Source organism: Psammomys obesus, unplaced genomic scaffold (assembly GCF_907164565.1).
Source record: "Psammomys obesus unplaced genomic scaffold, mPsaObe1.curated_primary_1811, whole genome shotgun sequence".
NCBI lineage: Eukaryota > Metazoa > Chordata > Mammalia > Rodentia > Muridae > Psammomys > Psammomys obesus.
Window position 1 is genome coordinate 1,244,915 of NW_026596064.1, and position 20,707 is coordinate 1,265,621.

At 49.6% G+C, this 20,707-nt stretch overlaps 1 protein-coding gene across 1 annotated transcript; it reads left to right on the plus strand.

Moving 5' to 3' along the window:
- The first annotated feature begins 3,497 nt into the window (after positions 1-3,497).
- On the plus strand, positions 3,498-20,377 carry Dvl3 (dishevelled segment polarity protein 3). The gene is made up of 15 exons (XM_055625055.1): positions 3,498-3,858; positions 9,042-9,111; positions 9,552-9,673; positions 9,789-9,898; positions 10,045-10,180; positions 10,369-10,462; positions 10,664-10,733; positions 11,735-11,874; positions 12,010-12,086; positions 12,192-12,259; positions 12,390-12,539; positions 12,982-13,113; positions 13,445-13,612; positions 17,284-17,499; positions 17,586-20,377. Exons 1-15 carry the CDS (start codon positions 3,698-3,700, stop codon positions 18,020-18,022), a joined length of 2,151 nt encoding a protein of 716 aa, XP_055481030.1. The 5' UTR covers positions 3,498-3,697; the 3' UTR covers positions 18,023-20,377.
- Positions 20,378-20,707: the final 330 nt, after the last annotated feature.

A 20,707-nucleotide genomic window follows, 5' to 3' on the forward strand; every position in this document is an offset into this window, starting at 1 on the left:
TGTCCTTGTGTGGACATGGTGGGGAACACACAAGTGCCAGTAGTGTGCCTGTGGGGTTTGTGCAGGCATTTTCCTTCTGCCATGTGGGTCCCAGGGTTCAAATTCAAGATTGTCAGCTGTGACTTTACACTGAGCCTTTTCACCAACATTCAGTCATATTTTACATATACAGCTTAAAAACAATCTGTGATTTAGTGGCAGAATTTTGCCTACATTCACAAAACCCTTTTTAAAAAAAAAAAAAAAAAAAAAAAAAAAAAACCTTTCTAGGTGTGGTGTCACAAGCCTGTGATCCTACTTTAAGGCCAGCCTGAGCCACAGAGACTCTGTCTTAGGAAAACAAAACCAAAATTACATTGTTTATTCTTCTTTTCAAAGAGATACTAGAAGGCAATACTAAAACAGGAATAAATTATCCAAGAAAGAAATCCAGCTTGGAGGAGATGTAAAGTAAATTTTGGGGCTGCAGAGACGTCCCAGAATGACAGTTACCCAGATGGTGGCAGCAAGCAGTGTTTAGCAGAGCAAAAGAAGGGAAAGTTCCAGGGACAAACAAACCTGGATCATCACCTAATAGATTGGGTGAGCAAGATGTGTCCTGAAAAACTACTGCAATGTGTGCAAAGAATTGTTGGTGGTTACATTTTTAGGAAGCAAAAATTGTTTATTTAATTGTTTGTTTAACCCAGAGAAGCAAAAAAATTGTAAAAGAAACAAGGACTATGCGAGGCTTAGTAGTATACCTAGTATGATGCTTAAAATACTGTCAGTATTATGTACTATTTAACAAGTATGGTTTCAGTATTTTAAGAATGTAAAAGTGGAAAGTCAGTGTCTAGAATGTGAAAATCATGAAAATAGGCATTATGTCACATGTCTGTAATCCCATCCACTTCAGAAGCAGTGGTAGGAGAGTAGAAAGTTAAAAGTCATCCTGGACTCTTATTTTTAGTACTGGGGCTGGAGAAATGGCTCAACAGTTAAGAAGTCTTGCAGCTCTTTTGGAGGACCCGAGTTCAGTTCCCAACATCTACATCTTCAGCAGGTGTCTCACAGCTCCTGTAACTAATTTCAAGGGATGGACACCGTCTTCTGACCATGCCAGACACCCATAATGTGTGCACGTATACGTATATAAAAACAAATCTTGAAAAGTTTTAATACTGTTTAGCTATGCATACACATTACTTGGAGAAAAAAAAAACAGTGGATATGAACTGAAAACAAATGTATATAACTGCTACTGATATGTGTGTATTATGATGTAATGAGAAAAAACTCTAGAGAGAAAGATTGATAGTAGATTATGAAAGGCCTTGTGTATCATATTGAAGGTATATGAAAGGCATATTTGGCCAGGTGTGGTGGTGCATGCCTGTAATCCGAGCACTCAGGGAGGGAGAAGCAGGTGAATCTCTTTGAGTGAGGACAGCCTGGTCTACAAAGGGCAGCCAGGGCTACACAGAGAAACCATGTCAAAAGAAAGAAGGAAGGAAGGAAGGAAGGAAGGAAGGAAGGAAGGAAGGGAGGAAGGAAGGGAGGAAGGAAGAAGAGGAAGAGAGATGAGAGAAAGAAAGAGGGAGATGGAGAGAAAAGGAAGAAAAAGAAAGAAAGGGAAGGAAGGAAAGAAGGAAGGAAGGAAGGAAGGAAGGAAGGAAGGAAGGAAGGAAGGAATATTTGTTGCAGAATACTTGATCACACTGTGAAACCCAAGCCTGTAAACTGGAAAAACCTGTTTCTAGTTGTGGTGTGGCTCAGCCCTAGCACACACCTTTAATCCAAGAGATTTCTGTAAACAGGATTAAATAAAATTAATTAAAATTAATTAGGTCAAGAGGAGGAGCAAGCAGTTGATAGGGAGTGAACATAGGAAACAAATAAAACAAAAAAAAAGTGAGAGGAAGTCTGGAAGATGGATAGAGATGCACAGGAAGTAGAAAGAAGGCATACTGAGTTTGAAGGGTTTTTAAGACAGGGTGAAGGGGCTTTTTCCTTCTCGGACATCAGATGAGTAGGAAGGTCATCTGGGTGCTTTCTCTGCCTCTTTGAGCTAGGCTTTCACCCTAGCCTCTGACTCTTGAGTCCTTATTGGTAAAATCGAACATCTGGGATTTTGTTTAAAAACAACATATATTGGGTAATATGAAGAAGTTTCTGAGCAGAAGAGGTGACTGAAATAGGTTCTGAAATGCAGGCATGTAATCTCAGAACTAGGAAGCTTGAGGCAGGAGGGTTGCCAGGAGTTTCAAAGCCACCCTCTGGCATCCATTGTTACAGCTGAGAAGATAAACTGCCGACTGACTATATGTAGTTTTGGTTTGACACCTATTGTCTCAATCATTCCTACTTGCATCCTCTCTTTTCTTTCTTTCTTTGTTTCGTTTTCATACTTGAGTGTGTGGGGCCAAGAACAGGGTTTTTCTGTGTAGCCCTGTCTGCCCCGGAACTCCCGCTGTAGATGGGCTGGCCTTGAACTCGGAGATCAGCCTAGTGTTGGAGCTAAAGACGTGTGCCACCATGACTGGCTGTTTTTTCTCTTTCTTTCTTTCTTTCTTTTCTCTCTTTCTCTTTTTCTCTCTCCCTCCTTTCTTTCTCTCTTTCTTTGTTTTGCAGGGAGAGGGCCAAATTTAAAGCAAGCTTTATTAAATATTAAATACTGACCAAGACAAGAGATGGACTTTGGGCAGGGCCACTCTCCGGATTTCCCAGCTGTGAATGACCATTTGCATTCTTTCTTAACTAATTTCTCCTCCTCCTCTCCCCCTCCTCTTCCTTCTCCTCCTTCTTCGGCTTTTTGAGACAGGGTTTCTCTGTGTATATGGCCTTGGCTGTCCTGGCCTCACTCTGTGGACCAGGTTGACCTCGAACTCTGAGACCTGCCTGCCTCTGCCTCACTTTTTTTTTTTTTTTTTTTTTTTTTTTTTTTTTTTTACCTTTTTTGAGAGGGGCATTCCCTACATAGTCCTGCTGACCTGGACCTCTCTACTAGGCCAGGCTGGCTTGAAGTCACAGCGATCCACCTGCCTCTCCTGAGTGCTGGGATTAAAGGCGTGCGCCACCACACCCACTCAATCCATTCCTCAAACTACTTACACATAGGAGGTTGTAAGGATAAAAACTTGAACTTGCTCAGTTTAGTACGGTCTGATGACAGCAACTGTCCTGTCAGCAGAACCCAAAGATCCAAACCGAAGCCACCCCCATCCAGGAATCCGGTTAGTTAGGTCTTCAAATCCATTCTCATCCGCAGTAGGTGGCACCTATGACCCGTCCCGGCTGCTCCGGAGTCGGCCAACCGGCCGAGACTTCCATTTCCAGCCGCCCGAACCTGGAGGGCCAAGAACCGAGAGCGGCTCGGCGGGTGGGCGGGCCGTCGGCGGAGCGCAGCCAGCGCGGCTAGGCGGCGGGGCGCGGCGCGGCGGGGCGGGGCCGCGCCGAGCTCGGCCCAGAGCCGGGAGGGCCGAGGCCACCGGAAGAGTCGCGGTCGCCAGCGGAGCGCCGGGAGTGGGGAGCGGAAGCGGCGGCGGGCGGCGCTGGGACCCGGGAGCGGCCGGAGAACAAGGGAGCTGGCGTCCCGGCCGGCGGCCAAGCGGGGCTGAGCAGCGGGCCGCGCCGAGCGCCGAGCGCCCAGCTCCCCGGGAGAGGCCCGGCCCCGCTGCCCAAGCAGGCCGCGCGCCGCGGGGCCGAGGCCGGAGCCATGGGCGAGACCAAGATCATCTACCACCTGGATGGGCAGGAGACGCCGTACCTGGTGAAGCTGCCCCTGCCCGCCGAGCGCGTCACCTTGGCGGACTTTAAGGGCGTTCTGCAGCGGCCCAGCTATAAGTTCTTCTTTAAGTCTATGGACGACGATTTTGGGTGAGGATGGCCCCCCGCCCCGCCTCCGGGAAGCCCCAGCCGCTCCGCTGCTAGGGGCCAACGCGGCCAGTTCGGACTTCCCTCCCTGCACTGCTTTCTGGCCCCGCTTGCAGTAAGGGAGCGACTCGGTCGCTTGGGACCCCCTTGACTTTGAGGGACTCCCAGCCTCCTCTTGGAGGCCTTGCCCCTTAAGCAGTCGGTTCCTACCATTCCAGTCTTCTCACCTCCCCACGGACGAGCGGCCCCCATAAACATACCTCCCTTCCACTCCAGTCAAAGCCAGACCCCTCGGTCCTCCCCCCAGGTGCCACCTTCCAAGCATAGAGTTAGGGTATATTGACACTCGGCCTGCCCTCCCAGTCCTCTGCAACTCAGAGCCTTATTTGGAGCGTGCTGTATCTAAGGCCCTAGCCGGTGGGAGTTCGAACTGGAGGAGGAGGAGCTGGGGGCCAGGCTGGATGCTGGACCTGGTGTCTCCCCTCTCCCCTGGGCTGATGGGGTGTTGCCTGACCCGGAGGAGGAATCCTCACTAATCAGGTGCTGGGGCCTTTCATCTCCAGATGGTGGTCCGGGGAAGATGTTGCTTAGGGCTTCAGAGCTCCGGTGGGAAGGCCAGGAGGGGGCCTATTGGCGTCCTCATGTCTTCCCCTCCCTACCCAGCTGCAAGGCTTTTGAGGGGCAGTTTGGAAGTAGGGACTGCCCCTTTAAGAGAGGTTGGAATGTTGGAGCCTGAGGGTTCTGTAGCAGCTGGCCTGAGAGGGGGGAGACACACACACACACACACACACACACACACACACACACACACACCCCTCTCCAAGGGGCTGAGGATTGTCTACATTAACTGGACAGCAGGCCTAAAGGCCACGGAAAAGGCACTTACACGCACGCACACACACACACACACACACACACACACACACACACACACACACCTACCCCTCTTCTGGGCCCTCCAAGGCCTGAAGGTCCCTCTGATGCTCTTGCCTGAGGCCTGCACTGTGTTTACAGCTGAGGCCCCAGAGCTGGGTGAGGGGAGACCTTCTTCTCCCCAGTGTTCATTAGTCTGGCTTCCCTCCCAAGGCCCGCCCTCCAAGCCCCAGGAGGCAAGCACCTTCTGTCTCCTGCCTGGTTTATTTGTCATCCTCTGCCTTGGAACTCAGCATTCGATGAGCTCTTGAAATTGTGTATGTGTCAGTGTCTTGTACAGCGGAGATTTCATCTGACTATTCCTGATTCTGTTCTGCCTCCTGGGATGAAGATTTCCTGTGTGGTAATGATTGTCTGGCTTTAGTCTAGAACAGGTGTGTGTGCCTGGTTAGAAAACCCTGAAAAGGATCTGTGTGGAAGAGTTGGGGACTCTCAGCCTGGCATGAGAGAAATAAGAACTGGGGTAATATTTCAGGGTATGCTGGGACAGATGTCTTGGAGGGATTAGGATAGTCTTGTATCTCCACCCCACCTGCCCCTGCCTCCCAAACAGACCACCCTGGGCTGCTTCCTGCTTTCCCAAGGTTGTTGTGGGAGCAGGCCTTATTATAAGGTGCTCACAGTTATAAGTGAGCATCTGCTCATTGCTCGTGAATATTTTTCTTTACATCAATCTTTTTTTTTCTTACCTTGACTAAACTAATAATGTGATATTAACTACAGGCCTAATTACCTGTTTCTATTTATTTCTAAATTGTTATATTAAACTACTGAACTAGGAAACATTTATCATGTGCCACCTGAAGCCATCTTGTATGCATCTGTGATCCTTGAAGCACCCTTTGCAAAATATCAGTTGGCTGTTCCAGCAGGGTTGAGAACAATGCTAAGAATGAAATGGATATGATCAATTGGTTAATCCACCCCCCAACACACACCCCCCAACAATAAATGAGCAAAAGACTATTATAGAGGACTAATAGCAGAGGATCCTGTTTGCAGTTTATTTCATTTTTTTATTTTTATAAGCTCATCATAGGTACTTAGAGTCTGCCTGACAGTGACATAATTCTTTGCACTTCTTTCATCCCTGAATTATCATACCAGCCTAAGAAATAGGCACTAATATTCTTTGCAAATGAGGAAACTAGAATGCAAAAAAACCTAAGTATCTTACCCTAGGTCACACAGTTATAGGAAGTGAGAGTTTGGATATAGGGAGTCTCAGTCTAAAATCTAAAGTCTTGATCACACCATTATAGGTGTGTGTGCACGTGTGTGTGTGTGTGTGTGTGTGTGTGTGTGTGTGTATGTGCTTGAAAGAGGAGGGAGAGAGAGAGCATAACAGTGAGGAATACTATGTAAATGACCATTTTATAGATTTTCCTCTCCAGAAGATAGTAAGCCTTAGGAAACTGGGAATATAACAGGGCACTTCAGCCAGCCTAGGCCAGTCTTGCTGACAAGAGAGAAAGCACCTCAGAGGAAGAAGCTGAACCTCAACCTCAGAGGTTCAGAATGTGAAGCCTAAGGGTTCCCCAACTCCCATCCAGTCTCCAGAATATCTATCAAGCTTGGGGTAGACCTAGCTCTCGCAAATTACTTGGGAGAGCCAAGGTGATGGCTTAGTCCATAAAGGCCCTTGCCACCAAGACTGATGACCTGAGTTTTACCCCCAGGACCCACATGGTAGAAGGAAAAAAAAAAAAAAAACAAAAAAAACCAACTTCTGCAAGTTGTTCTCTGACCTCCATACACATGTATACACATAATGTAATAAAATTTTTAAAAGAAAAGGGGACTTACATTTAATGTGGGAGTGTAGCTCTTACTAAAAGTTAGAGCCAGTAACTGGTTTTTATTATATTCTTGGACCATCCCGCCATCTAAGAATCCCATTTGCCAGGATGAAAGCAGACACTTGGATAAGTTAAGAGATAACTCTATGATGAGAGAGCTATAAGTGGTAGAATTGGGATTTGAGCCTGTGTTTATCTGACTGAAGCCTGAGTGGAAAGGAGAGGACAAGAATGGTGAGACTGCTCTCTGGAGCCTGACTGCCTAGCCCTACTTCTGAAGGGTACAGTCTAAGGCTCCCCCAAAGCTACTGAAGACCAGCTGACAGTCGGGGGTCAGCAGAGGCTTGTAGACCTGTTGGTGACCCCCAGAAAGAGAAGAAGCATCTGTAGAATAGGGCATATGTGTGGAGGCACTTGCCAGGGCTTCCTACCGCAAGGGAACATACCCAAAACAGGACATAGAGTCCATGCTGTGTGTCACATGTATCCTTTTTCTCTCGAGCCCAGATTACCATGCAGGGCTACAAGTTTGGGGAGCCCAGTAGCTTGGTCTGGACTACTTTCTTTTTTTGTTTGTTTGTTTGCTTTTTCAAGACAAGAGTTTCTCTGTGTAGCCTTGGCTGTCCTGGACTCCCTTTTATAGACCAAGGCTGGCCTTGAACTCACAGAGATCTGCCTGCCTCTACCTCCTCAGTGCCGGGATTACAGGCGTGTGCTACTTACTTAGGGTCGTTGTGACATTAGAAATTGTCAGGAGCTAGAGCTGGATGGAAAAGAAGGCGGTAGGCTTGGCTCGACAGTGTCATTGTAAGTTCAAGAATGTGAATATCACAAGGAGCCAAACCCATTGCCCCTCTAAGGAAACTGCTGTAAGGGTAAGGGGGAACTGAGCCTTGCAGCTTCCTCCCTAGCTGTGTTCCCAGCACTCTCGGCATGTGTCCTCTTCTAGCCTGTGGTCACCTTTGCCTAGCTCTGTGTTCCTGGGCTGAGTGGTAGCATGCCAGTCCAACAGTTTCCATTCTCATCTCTCGCCCCAAACCATAGTTGGAATCTTAACTTCTGGCCCCTGTGTCATTCTCAAGGCCAAACTGCATGTCATGACCCATCTATTAATATTATAACCATGAATAAGTTACCAAATATGTTTCTTTATTCATGAAATGAGAATTATTATCTACCTAGTGAGGCTAGAGTAAAATTTATGTATATATGTGTATGTATATATGTGTGTGTGTGTGTGTATAGGTTTTTGTTTTTTTCTTGAGTCAGGGTTTCTCTGTATATCCTTGGCTGTCCTGGAACTCATTCTGTAGACCTCAAACTCAGAGATCTGTCTGCCTTTGCCTCCTGAGTGATGGGATCAAAGGTGTGGACCACCACTGGCTTCTTTTTTTTAATTTTTTTCATTAAACTGTATGTTCTAACTATGGTAATCAAAAATACAATAGATAAAAGTACAGAGTCACACACTCTAGGATTCAAACGTCAGCTTTCTGCTTGTGGGTGGTGTGAGTTCAGGAGGATCACTGAACCTTGGCTTCATTTCCCACCCTTCTTCCCTTATAGCGTCATTGTGAGTGTGGATGACAGGCTGCGAGTGCTTAGCATAATGCTAGGCCCGTGACACATGTCCAGTGAGTAAAAGCAATTGTCACCGTCAGCTTTCTTCCCTTTCTTGAGGGTGGGGGTAGGTGAGGGGCCTCACATATCCCAAGCTGGCCTCAAACTCACTCTGAAGCTAAGGATGACCTGGTGACGTCAAACTGATCCTTTTGCCTCCACCTCTCTAGTGCACGCATGCCCAGTTCATGTAGCGCTGGGTCAAATGGCTCTGCGTGTACCAGGCAGGCAGTGTGCTGTCTGACAGCCTCCTTTCTTCCTTACAGTTTGCTTAGGAGAGAATCTCATTATATAGCCCAGGCTCACCTCATAATCCTCCTGCTTCAGCCTCCCAAGCGCTGCCTGGCATTACAGATGGGCACCACCCAGATGGTCACTGAAGGCCTTCTCTCCTCCTCTTCCCTGGTTTCTTACACTCTCTGCCCACAGCTCTCAGAACAAAGTCAGGATGCCTAGTTGAGAAGAGAAGAGCAGTAAGAATTGTGTTGCCTTTCCTCAACTTGAAGGTCAGAGGGGAAAAGGAAAGTCATTCTGCACTAGGACAAGCACTCTGGGGGTTCTGAGACGTGCCCTGGTGGGTGCTCTAGCAAGGCAGTTGGCCCAGATATGGCCCTGCCAGAGGATGGCCCAGAGCAGAGTGTGTTCCCTGCTTCCAGCTTTTCCCCGTCGCTTCTTCCTCTTCGTCCTACTTCCTGGAGGTGCTAAGGGGCTGTCCCTAGTCCCTCCTCACATCTTCAACTGCCTTGTGTTGGTGCCTCCATCTCATACCACTTGGATTATGAGGAGCCTCCATTCCTACATCAGAAATTTCTTGACGTTCCTCTTTCCCCGCAGAGTGGTGAAGGAAGAGATCTCCGATGACAATGCCAAGCTACCCTGCTTCAATGGCCGGGTGGTATCCTGGGTAAGGAGCCCTCAGCCTCCAGCTGTATCCTTGGGTTGGCTAGAGGGAGGAAAGGCATAGCTGAGATTGCAGCTAGTGATTTTTATGCTTCCGTAGCTGAATCTGCCTTTAGTTTTCTAATAAGTTCTTACCCTAGATTCTTTAGCCTTTAATGACATGAAAGAGAAAAGTAGAAGGAGCAAAGGGGACTCATTGTGGAGATTCAAAGATCTCTCTTCAGTCACCTGCTGTCACCTGGCATCTTCTGACCTTTGCGCTCTGCCCCAGTTTTGCTTCACTAACCCATGCCTTTCCCTCGCCTTCATGCACCTGGCCAGCTGCCCTTGCATGGGCCTGCCACTCTGGTTCACTCTCCAGCTTTTCATGCCCTACTGGAAGCAGCGTCTTGCTTTTCCCTGGCACCCTGTTGACCACTCTCTCTCTCTTTTTTTTTTTGGCAGCTGGTATCTGCTGAGGGCTCGCACCCAGAGCCAGCCCCCTTCTGTGCCGACAACCCGTCAGAGCTGCCGCCTTCAATGGAACGCACAGGAGGCATTGGGGACTCTCGACCCCCGTCTTTTCAGTAAGTGTAACTTGAAGGTGGGAGTGGCCCACGGGAAAGGGGTCCCTCAACCCAGGGCTGGGGAAGGGAGCCCCCAGTCATCTCTCTTCTCTACCAAGTTCTCTCTACCCTTCAGCCCTCACGCTAGTGGAGGCAGCCAGGAGAACCTGGACAATGACGCGGAGACTGACTCCCTGGTGTCTGCCCAACGAGAACGGCCCCGACGGAGGGATGGCCCTGAACACGGTGTGTGGTCTCCACTTCCGCCCCCTCCTGGCAGCTTCCAGCCAGCTCCCTGTCTCTTTCCCCTACTTCCTGAGTTCTGGATACACCTGGCCCCTCCTTCCCTGCATTGGGTCTTGCATGGACCCAGCTGCTTATGTCCCTTGCAGCAACCCGGCTCAATGGGACTGCAAAGCCGGAGCGGCGACGGGAGCCTGGTGGCTATGACAGCTCATCTACCCTCATGAGCAGTGAGCTGGAGACTACCAGCTTCTTTGACTCAGATGAGGATGACTCCACCAGCAGGTGGGGCTTGACGTTCATAGGTACAGGGATGGGGTGAGGGGGTGGGGCAGGTGACCCATGAGGAGCCCTGAACCCCTCTGAACCCCTCGGGAGGGATGTGGTCTGAGGGATGAAGGACCAGGGCTCTGCTGTGCCTCTTCTGGGGCAAGGCTGGGCCAGCCTGGTGGGGAACGACTTTGGGCCCACAGGTTCAGCAGCTCCACGGAACAGAGCAGTGCCTCACGCCTAATGAGAAGACACAAGCGGCGGCGACGGAAGCAGAAAGTCTCCCGGATTGAGCGGGTATGGGCCCTTAAAAGTTCACGATGAGCAGAAGGGCGGACTGTGAGTCTTTCCTGGCAGGACCATGGCACTTTCTTCCTCAGAGCCCTTCTGTTTGGTTCAGTGTTTGGAACCTTAGTGGGTAGGGGTGGTGTGCTGAGGAAGAACCAGGTGGGGAGATGGCCCCCAGCACCCGCTGCTCACAGCCACCATCTCTTCCAGTCCTCGTCTTTCAGCAGCATCACAGACTCCACCATGTCTCTCAATATCATCACGGTTACTCTCAACATGGGTGAGTCTGGCGCATACTTTCAAACACCTGTGCTGGGAAAGCAGAGGGTTCTGGGAAATGCAACATAGATTTTCTGGGGCTTGGCGTGGGTTCCCAGTGGTATAGTACAAGGCTCTGGGTTCCCTGTCTTAGGAATAATACAGGAAGGAAAAGATATGTTCCCTGTTCTCAAGTTGCTCTCTTGTAAATATCAACTGATACATAATCATTTCAGTATTTCATTGCCAGAGCCATAACAGACAGACATAGAGAACTTTCGAGTAGAACATGAACCCCTGGGAGATTTCCTGGGGGGACTGATTTCTCAGAGCCCTGTCATTGCACCCACACTCCCTGACTTCTGGCTCTTTAGAAGACAGCTGGTGCCTGGTAAGCTGTCTCAGCAGGTGGGTCTGCTCCTCAGTCTGCAGAACCTACAAAGTGGAAGAAAGCTGGCTCCCAGAAGTTCTATCTCCCTCTCTCTCTCTCACACACACACAAAGTGCTTCCACAGCAAAACAGATTATAATATAATGATTTTTTTGGGGGGCGGGGGTGTCAGTTTCGAGACAGGGTTTCTTTGTGTAGCTCTGGCTGTCCTGGAACTTACTATGTTGGCCAGGCTGTCCTCAGACTCACAGAGATTCTCCTGTCTCTGCCTATGGGATGCTGGGATTACAGGCATGAGCCACCACCACCTGGCTGTAATTAAAAAACATTTAAGGGTAGCTGAATATAACAGAAAGAGCTTAACTTGGGAACTTAAACCTGAGTTTAATTCCTGCCATATACTGGCCTAGAAAGTCATCTCAGGTTTTGCCTAGTCTGTAAAACTGAATTCAGAGTCCCTACCTCATAACCAGTAGGAAAAACGAAAGCATGTCTAAGGGAACATTGTGCAGTGATATTTACATGGTTAGTAACGTCAGTTACTGTCCTGTCCCTTTCTGCCCTGGGAATAAGGAGCTGGGAATTTGAGTAGGAACCCTGGCCTTCTCAAGGTATTAAATTATCCTCTGCAGAAAAGTATAACTTCTTGGGCATCTCCATTGTGGGCCAAAGCAATGAGCGAGGTGATGGAGGTATCTACATCGGCTCCATCATGAAGGGCGGGGCTGTGGCGGCTGACGGGCGCATTGAGCCAGGAGACATGCTGTTACAGGTATGGTTGCCTACCCTGGGAGGTAGGATAGTGAGAAGTCACTGCAGCCTGGAGGAAAACTCTGAACCCCAGCTCCCCTGCCCACCTCCTGAGCCCTGCCTGTCCTGTCCTCTCACTCCTAGCCCTCTTTCTCAGGTAAATGAGATCAACTTTGAGAATATGAGTAACGATGACGCTGTCCGAGTACTTCGGGAGATTGTACACAAACCAGGGTATGAATGGAATGGGATTCTGGGGAAGATGGGGAAGGCATCTCTGGCAAGAGGCTTGGTCTGGCCTTCATACATCTGCCTTTAGTTGGACAACCTTGTTTTCAGGCCTATCACTCTGACTGTAGCCAAGTGCTGGGACCCAAGTCCTCGTGGCTGCTTCACATTACCCCGGAGTAAGTAGACATGGGATTCATCCCCAAGGTTGGTGCTGGCATATGTAAGCCCTACTCCTCTCTCCTCCTTACATGTTGGGTACCATAATAGGCAAGGTAGGCAGCCTGTGACTCCTCCTCCTCCCTGCAGGTGAGCCCATCCGGCCCATTGACCCCGCAGCCTGGGTTTCTCACACCGCAGCCATGACAGGCACCTTCCCTGCCTATGGCATGAGCCCCTCCTTGAGCACCATCACCTCCACCAGCTCCTCAATCACCAGCTCCATCCCCGACACAGAGCGTGAGTACTCAAGCCTTGGCCCAGCAGACAAGGCCAGGCAGGATGGGTGAGGACCCACGTGGACATCAGGGAGGGCCTTTGAGGGAACTATACCTCACACTGCAGTCCTTCCCCAACAGGCACTCAGCCTCAGTTTCCTCTTAGGCAGTGGGGCCATCAGTATCTGCTTCATTAGGTTCCTGTGGGCTTTTAGTCAGAGGGTCTAAGAATGCTATTACTGTGTGGCATGAAGTGAGCACTCATTTTTATTGTCATAACATGTGCATCTGCCCAGTGCTAAATGCCTTCATGAAGTCACTGAATTATTCCCTCACCTAGCCTTCATATACTCATTTTCACAGAAGGGGAAACTGTCCAGGGAGTCAGCACTGGCTTGTCATTGTTGAGTGGGGAAAGTAGGGTGTTGCTCTCTCTTTCTAACTCACTCTGCCCCTCCCGCCAGGCCTAGATGACTTCCACCTCTCCATCCACAGTGACATGGCAGCCATCGTAAAAGCCATGGCCTCCCCTGAATCAGGGTTGGAGGTCCGGGACCGAATGTGGCTCAAGATTACCATTCCCAATGCTTTTATCGGTGAGAGATTCTTACTGCAAGATGAAGGACAGAGTGGGGAGTCATGGAGCAGGGCAGGGGTGGGGGACCCAAGGTCTTACTCTGGTTACTTTTTTGTTGTTGTGGTTTTGTATTTTGGAGACAGGGTTTTTCTGTGTAGCCTTGGCTGTCCTGGACTCACTTTGTAGACCAGGCTGGCCTTGGACTCCCAGATATCCGCCTGCTTCTACCTCCCAGAGTGCTGGCATTACAGGCATGCGCCCAGCTGCATCCTTTGAGTCCTTAATCGCCCCAGCCTCGTAGCTTCTGTAAGGCCAGAGGAACCCAAATTAACCAGCGGCCTTATCTCCAGGCTCAGATGTGGTGGACTGGCTGTACCACAATGTGGAAGGATTCACCGACCGGCGGGAGGCCCGCAAGTATGCCAGCAACCTACTGAAAGCCGGTTTCATCCGCCATACTGTCAACAAGATCACGTTTTCAGAGCAGTGCTACTACATCTTTGGTGACCTCTGTGGCAGTACGTACCTCCAAACCACCTTTTTTTTTTTTCCTTTTTTTGAGATAGGTTCTTGCTACGTAAATCATGCTGACCTAATACCCATTGTGTAGCCAGCTTGATTTTGAACTTGCAGCAATCCTCCTGCCTCAGCCTCCTGAGTGTTGGGATTATAAGTTTGTGCCACTACCACACCCAGAATCCCCTACCTGCATGTCTCCTGGATGGGAGAAGGATGTGCTCTGTGATAAGACAGCTGACTCCAGGCAACGTAGGTAGGCTCAACAGAGCTGGAGTCTTGGCTCAAAGCTTGAAGGCCATATAGCCTCGTCTAGCCTCGTCATTGGTCTTTCATCTCCCCATTGAGCCTGGCACTCTCCAAGTGCCTGTTCTGTGCTAACATGGTGCCAGTGGTTTCTGAAGTATTATCCTACCATCCCACCCAGTCTTCCTTGTCAGGGATGAGCGTAGGTACTATCTGTGCTATCAAGTGAAACAGTAGATTTATTGGTGTAAAATGGTCTACCTTAGGCCTCAGTTAGTAACAGAGGAGACAGGCTTAGGCTTGGTCTTCTGATTCTAATTGAGCTGTTCAAGGTACATGATGCTCCAAAAACCTTGTCTCAGCAAGACTGAAGAGAGTGCCTGCCTTAGTTCATGAACCAGCGGTACTGCCCGGTCAGGATATGAATTGGCTAGGGAGTCCTGGTCTTTCCATGAGCCCTGGGAGTGATCATGGAATGAAGCTGGACAAACTGTCAGGGTTAGGTTGCAGAGGACTATATAAGCTGCACTGAGGAGGTTAGACCTGATCCTGAGATGGTGCAAAGCCATTGAGCATAATTAAGCCTATGAAGAGCCTTCCTTCTCATTAGCCTGCAGGGGACCTCACACAGGCACTGCTGTTCATGCCAGCAACTAAGTCCTAGCCCCAGCAGCCACCTCTGCCCAAAAGAGCTTTCTTTCACCAGGCACAGTGGTGCACGCCTGTAATCCCAGCATCTGGAGAGGCAGGCAGATCTTCATGAGTTCAAGGCCAGCTTAGTCTACAAGTGAGTCCAGAACAGCCGAAGAGAGACCCTTTCTTTCACCCCTGAACTGCTAGCTGATATCCAGTGGCTAACTCAGAATGCTTCTGGGACTAGAGTAGCTGATAGTACAGAACATCAGCCCTTGCTGAGTGGGTGGGGGGATCCCGGAGGTGGGGGTGGGGTCCCCTGACCCTCAGCAGCTCTTACAGGGTTGTGATAGGATTATGGACTCTGACAGTTCTGAGTTCAAATGTTAGCTCTGCCCTTACTATGACCATTAACAGGTGCTTCAACTTCTAGGTCAAAGGTGGAAGTAAGACTAGGACCTATCCCATAGATCTGTCTTGGGCATAACATGTATGTAAACCACTTAGAATAGTGTATGACACACAAGAAGTGCTCCACAAAAGTTGCCTACGGTTCATATATTTACTTGATGAGTAGTTTCATTTTTTTATTTTCACATTCCAATAACTGAAATTGAGTGTATCTTCCATCAATAGTTTTAGTAGGCTCGTAGAAATTGGTTATTATTGTCATTGTTAGACATCTGCCCAGGGCCCCAGACCTCTTGGAACATATAAGCTTCCACAACAGCTATGGCAGTTTTGCTTGAAATATGTTTATTTCCTGGGCCCTGCTGGGTCCTCCACCTAGGCCCCCCAAGGCTCAGCTCAGGGTGTGCCACCAGAAAAGCCCTTTCCTTTTCAGAGGCCACAGTCTGCTGAGGTGGGAGTGTGGCGGGCTCAGTGAGAAACTGTGTGCTTGTTCTGAGATTTATTGTCGGCCCCCAGGACAGTGCCCTACAGGTGAAAGACACCCACAGCGTTTTGAGTGTAAGCCGACACAGGCCACTGCTTTCCCTCACTGCCTGCATGCCGCCCAGGTAGATGCTTGGGGGCAGCCTCCAGTTTTAGAGCCCCAAAGCCTGGCTTCTTCCTGCAGAGCTGGCTGGATCACCTTGGGGCGTGGAGGAAGGTCTGACGCTGCAGCTGGCTTCTCTAGGGTAGTTCCAGCTCTCTCAGAATTCAGGTGCATATGAGCAAAGGATGTCTGTTTTAGGCAGCAGTCAGTCCTAGGAGCCCTCTGTACTCCCTCAGGGGCATTCAGGTTCTTGTGGGGAAGCTGGCATCTGGGAAGTGCACAATTCCAGAGATGAAGAAAGTCATGAAGTAGTGTTGGTAGTGAATTGGCGCCAGTTCTGGCTTCAAGCAGGGTCCATGGCACAGAGGAGGTGTCTGAGTTGTTCTTTCTGGCCCTTTACCCAATTCTCACTCTGCAACAGCACCAGGAAACTGATCAGGACAAGCACCTTCTATAAAGGAGGCTGAAAAAAAAGTGTCCATTTAGGATTCGGCCTCCTCCGCCTTTGAATTACCCCTGCCCTATCTTTGTGTAGTCTGGGATGGTTGACCTCCCAGTCCTGCTGAAATGAGAGATCTGCCTACCTCTGCCTCCTGAGTGTTGGGATTAAAGGCACGGCCACCACTCCCAGCTCATCCTCAAAATTTTTTTTAATGTTTATTTCTTTTTTTATTTTTTTCATATGAGTCTTTTGCCTATATGTATATCTGTGCACCGTGTGCGTGCAGTGCCCAGAAAAGCAAGACACCATCACTGGATCCCTGGAGCTATAGATGGTTGTGAGCCACTGTATGGCTGCTGGGAATCAAACCCAGATCCTCTGTAAGAACAGCAAATGCTCTTAACTGCTGAGTTGTCTCTCCAGCCTCATTCTGGGCTTTAATAAGTCATCATCATCATATTATTATTACTATTGCTGTTATTATTTGCTCTGGGGGAGGAGAGGTCACACGTTCACCTCAGTTTTCCCACACATTCCCCTTCCTAATTAATCTGAAAGGCAAGAGTAAGAGCACCTCTCCGCTTCTGCTCTGCCCACAGCTCAGGTTAACTCAGGGTGCTCGTTTAACCTCTCTGGACTTTTGTTCCCTTGCCTAGAGAAGCCATGGTTACATCTTTTGGGGGTTGCTCTGCAGTGTGTTTAATGACCATAGCACAATACATTGAGACTTCTAGTACTTCAGTCTTCTACATTCCCAGTCTTCTTTTATTCCCTCTCAACTGAAGAGAAAATAGCAAAATAAGAGGGGAGGGGTGGCCAGCATGGTGGCTCATGCCTTTTATCCCAGTACTCACGAAGATCTCTGAGTTTGAGGCCAGCCTGATCCACTGATCTACAGAGTGAGTTCCAGCCAGGGCTACACAGAGAAATCCTGACTCGGAAATTAAAAGAGAGAGAGAGAGAGAGAGAGAGAAAGAGGTGAGGGGTGGGTGGGGATTTTTCCTTTGTTGCTTTGTTTTATTTTTACTTTGTTTTGTCTCATTTTTGAGTTTTTATTTTTTTGAGGACGTTTTCAAACCTACCATGTAGCTTAGGTTGGGCTCCAACCCATATCAGGTCTCTTTCCTCACTCAGCCTTCCCTGTACTTCTCTTTCCTCACTCAGCCTTCCCTGTACTTAGGGAGCGATCTTGAAGGCGTTGAGCATTAGATGTGGGGATTGGCTGTAGAGCTATTGGGAGTGGCCAACGAGATGTGTAGGCCAGAAACTTTAACTCTGTTGCCTGCAGTCCATGGAGACCTGATTGTGGGTGTGGGCTATAAAATAGACCAGTTCACCGAGTTCTCTTCCCACAGACATGGCCAACCTGTCACTTCACGACCATGATGGCTCCAGTGGCGCCTCTGACCAGGACACACTGGCTCCTTTGCCGCACCCAGGGGCTGCCCCTTGGCCTATGGCTTTCCCTTACCAGTACCCACCACCGCCTCATCCCTACAACCCACACCCAGGCTTCCCAGAACTGGGCTACAGCTACGGCGGGGGCAGCGCCAGCAGTCAGCACAGTGAAGGTAAGTCAGAGACCCGGCCAGAAGGGATCTGCAGGGGACCCAGGCCACCTCTGCACCTCCGTCCTGGGCTCGCTTCTTCCCTACAGGCAGTCGGAGCAGTGGCTCCAATCGAAGTGGCAGCGACCGGCGCAAGGAGAAGGACCCAAAAGCCGGGGACTCCAAGTCAGGTGGTAGTGGCAGTGAGTCAGACCACACTACACGCAGCAGTCTGCGAGGGCCTCGGGAGCGGGCGCCAAGCGAGCGCTCGGGTCCAGCAGCCAGCGAGCACAGCCACCGCAGCCACCATTCGCTTACCAGCAGTCTGCGCAGCCACCACACGCACCCGAGCTATGGCCCGCCCGGAGTGCCCCCTCTCTACGGTCCCCCAATGCTGATGATGACCCCACCACCTGCAGCCATGGGGCCCCCAGGAGCCCCTCCAGGCCGTGACCTGGCCTCGGTGCCCCCGGAACTGACGGCCAGCAGACAGTCCTTCCGCATGGCAATGGGAAACCCCAGTGAGTTCTTTGTGGATGTGATGTGATCAGGGTCCCTCTCCCGCCCCCAACCCCCAGTCGGCTGCATCCCTTTCTCCATCAGTCGGTCTTTTTTTTTTTTTTTTTTTTTTTACTTTGGTACCTGAAAGGGAAATAAATGGAACTAACTGCTACTGCTTGCAGGTAGCAGCAAGGATGAGGGATCTCTGCTCATCCATGCTACACCCCTAACCTGCCTCTGGCCCAGCTGGTGCCTCTGCCCACTAACCAGCCCCCATTCCACCCAGTTCCGGGCTTCCCAGGATTTTTTTACGTCCCTGGCTCTGCACTGCTGGTCTTCTTGCTGCTCTGCTCTCACACTTAGGAGCTGACCAGTGGTGCCACACCTTGTGCCCACTTCTCTCCCTTCGGTACCCTTCTGCCCACTTCCTCAAGCATGTATGCAGAGGTCTTGATTCTACCCCACCATAGTGACACCAAAAGTGGTCTCTCCCTTTCTAACCGTCCTGCCTGCTGCTTCAGTCCTTCACCCTCCAGCTGTAGCCACCTCTACTAGGCATCCATGCTGTCTGCCCCTGCTTGGACCCAGGCCCAAGAGAGCCCAGAGAGTCCCCTTCTGGTTCCAGGGCCACTTGTGGCTTCCAGGGACTATCTCTGCTGGGTCTGGACCCCCATCCATACCTGTCCTGTGTGCTGGTTCCCTCAGATCTAACTCTACTAACCAACAGGCTCATCTAACTTCTGGGCCTGAAACTTTTTTCTTCTTTTTTCTTCCTTCAAATTTCCCTGGGCCTGGAGCAGCCAAGAATTTCGGGCTCTTTGACTTTCTGTGAGCCCCCAGGAAAGGGAGGCCCTTCCTCCAAGGAGACCAGGAACTCTGCTTCAGCAGCTCCTCGGGCTTCCCAAGGATGGCCAGGCCCCACACCCACACTGCAAGGTCACTAGGCTTCTGGGAAGAACCTCAGCCTCTTTCATGCATGACAGACTGTTCTTTCCAGAGAGAAGTAGAGAAGTTTGCTCCCCCCCCCCAACATACACACACATAGATACACACTCGTGGCTCATCTCACACACATGCACACGAACACGCCTATGCAAGTTTACGTAAGCTTCAGGGCTGGTCCCTGCCTAGAGGGCTGGACCCTTTCTCCAAGTCATCCTGATAGTAGGGCTGGTCCCTGGCTGCCCTTCCTGCTAGCCCTCAAGCCTCCCACACATGTTCCTAGTACCTTTGTACTTGGATAAAGCCCAAAAGCTGGGGCTCAACAGAGGTACCTGGCAGGTCACTCTTCCCGCCTGCACCCACATATCCTTATGCCCTGTTCTGCCTTCATCTTCACCATGAGAGCTGGGAACAGAGTCAGGAAGTGCAGACCACTTGAAGTTACGAAAGAAGACTTCTGGGACTTCCACACAGTTCGTTATTTTAACATTGTTTTCCACCGTAGATCACAATATTCTCTTTAAAGCTCTCCTATAAACTCTACTGATTTACCCAGACTCTTATTTTCAGGGCAGAGGTATCAGCTGGGGACATAGCTCTGTAGTGGAGTGCTTGCCAGGTATACCCTGGGTTCATCCCCAGCAAATGCCTCCCCTATCAAGATGCCCTTGGCCCTGCTCTGGGGGCAAACTGAGATGGGGGATATTTTGACATTCGTTCATTTAACGAATATCTCCAAAGGGCTATGTTAGAAGCATGACTCGGCCTTCCCTGCCTTTAGGTCTGACTCTGCTTTGTCCTATTCTCTTGAGAGCTCCTCCACAGCGCTCATGCATGGGATGCCCGGGTTTCCATAGCCCATCTTTGGCTCACTTCTCTTTCTTTCCCACTCCCGCAATAGTGTTATCCATTCTCAATTGCTGTTGATAATGCTGGCCATTTCTAAATCAGTATTTCCAACCCCAGCTTCCCCCTCCTTCTCTTTAGATTTTTTTTTTTTTAATTGTCCACTGGACATCTCTACAGGCATGTCCAAGTATTATTTCTCTTGAATTCCCATCCTGGTGACCTTCATTACAATATACATGGGCCCACCAGCCAGAAACATTTATGGGCTTAAATTCCTTCTTCCTACATGGTATTAGTCACCATATCACACCCTTCCATTCTGACACTTTCTGAAGTTCAGCTGTTCCTTTCCCCTTCTTGATTTACAGAGCATGGGATTTGGAGTCAGGTTGGTTTGGTTTTGAATTCCAGCTCTATCATTTTTGGTTGTGTAATAGAGTTATTTAACCTCTCTGGAGCCTCAGTCCTCCCATATGTAAAATGATGATAATAATACCTACCTCACAGGGTTGTTGTGAGGATTTAAATTAGATATTGTACGAAAAGTGCCCAGCACAGTGCCTGGCACACAATAGAGTAGGTGCTCAATAAATGGTAGCTATTATTATTATTATTATTATTATTATTATTATCATCATCACTACTGACTTACTGTGAACTGCCATACTTTGGGGGTATGTTGGGAAGAGAACGCTTTTGCAAAGATAGACATGAAGGTTTGAATGGTGGGTCAAGGGTTAGAAATTTCTGGTTTAGGTCCCTGAATAATGTCACAAAGTGACAAAATGTGAGACAGATCACAGATCTACATTCTGCTGAGTCCTGGCTTCCAGAAGGAAGTTGCTAGGAATAGTAGAGCTCGGACCAGATTTACTGCCTCCCCCCCACCCCCCCCACCCCCCCGTTCTGCCAAGCAGTCTCCAGCCTGCTCAGGCAACAA

Bases quoted from the DNA above. Each gene is read 5' to 3' on its own strand.
- Dvl3 (XM_055625055.1), top strand. From the start codon at position 3,698: ATGGGCGAGACCAAGATCATCTACCACCTGGATGGGCAGGAGACGCCG. The intron at 3,859-9,041 runs GTGAGGATGGCC...CTTTCCCCGCAG, and splicing joins TCTATGGACGACGATTTTGG to AGTGGTGAAGGAAGAGATCT. The intron at 12,260-12,389 runs GTAAGTAGACAT...TCCTCCCTGCAG, and splicing joins CTGCTTCACATTACCCCGGA to GTGAGCCCATCCGGCCCATT.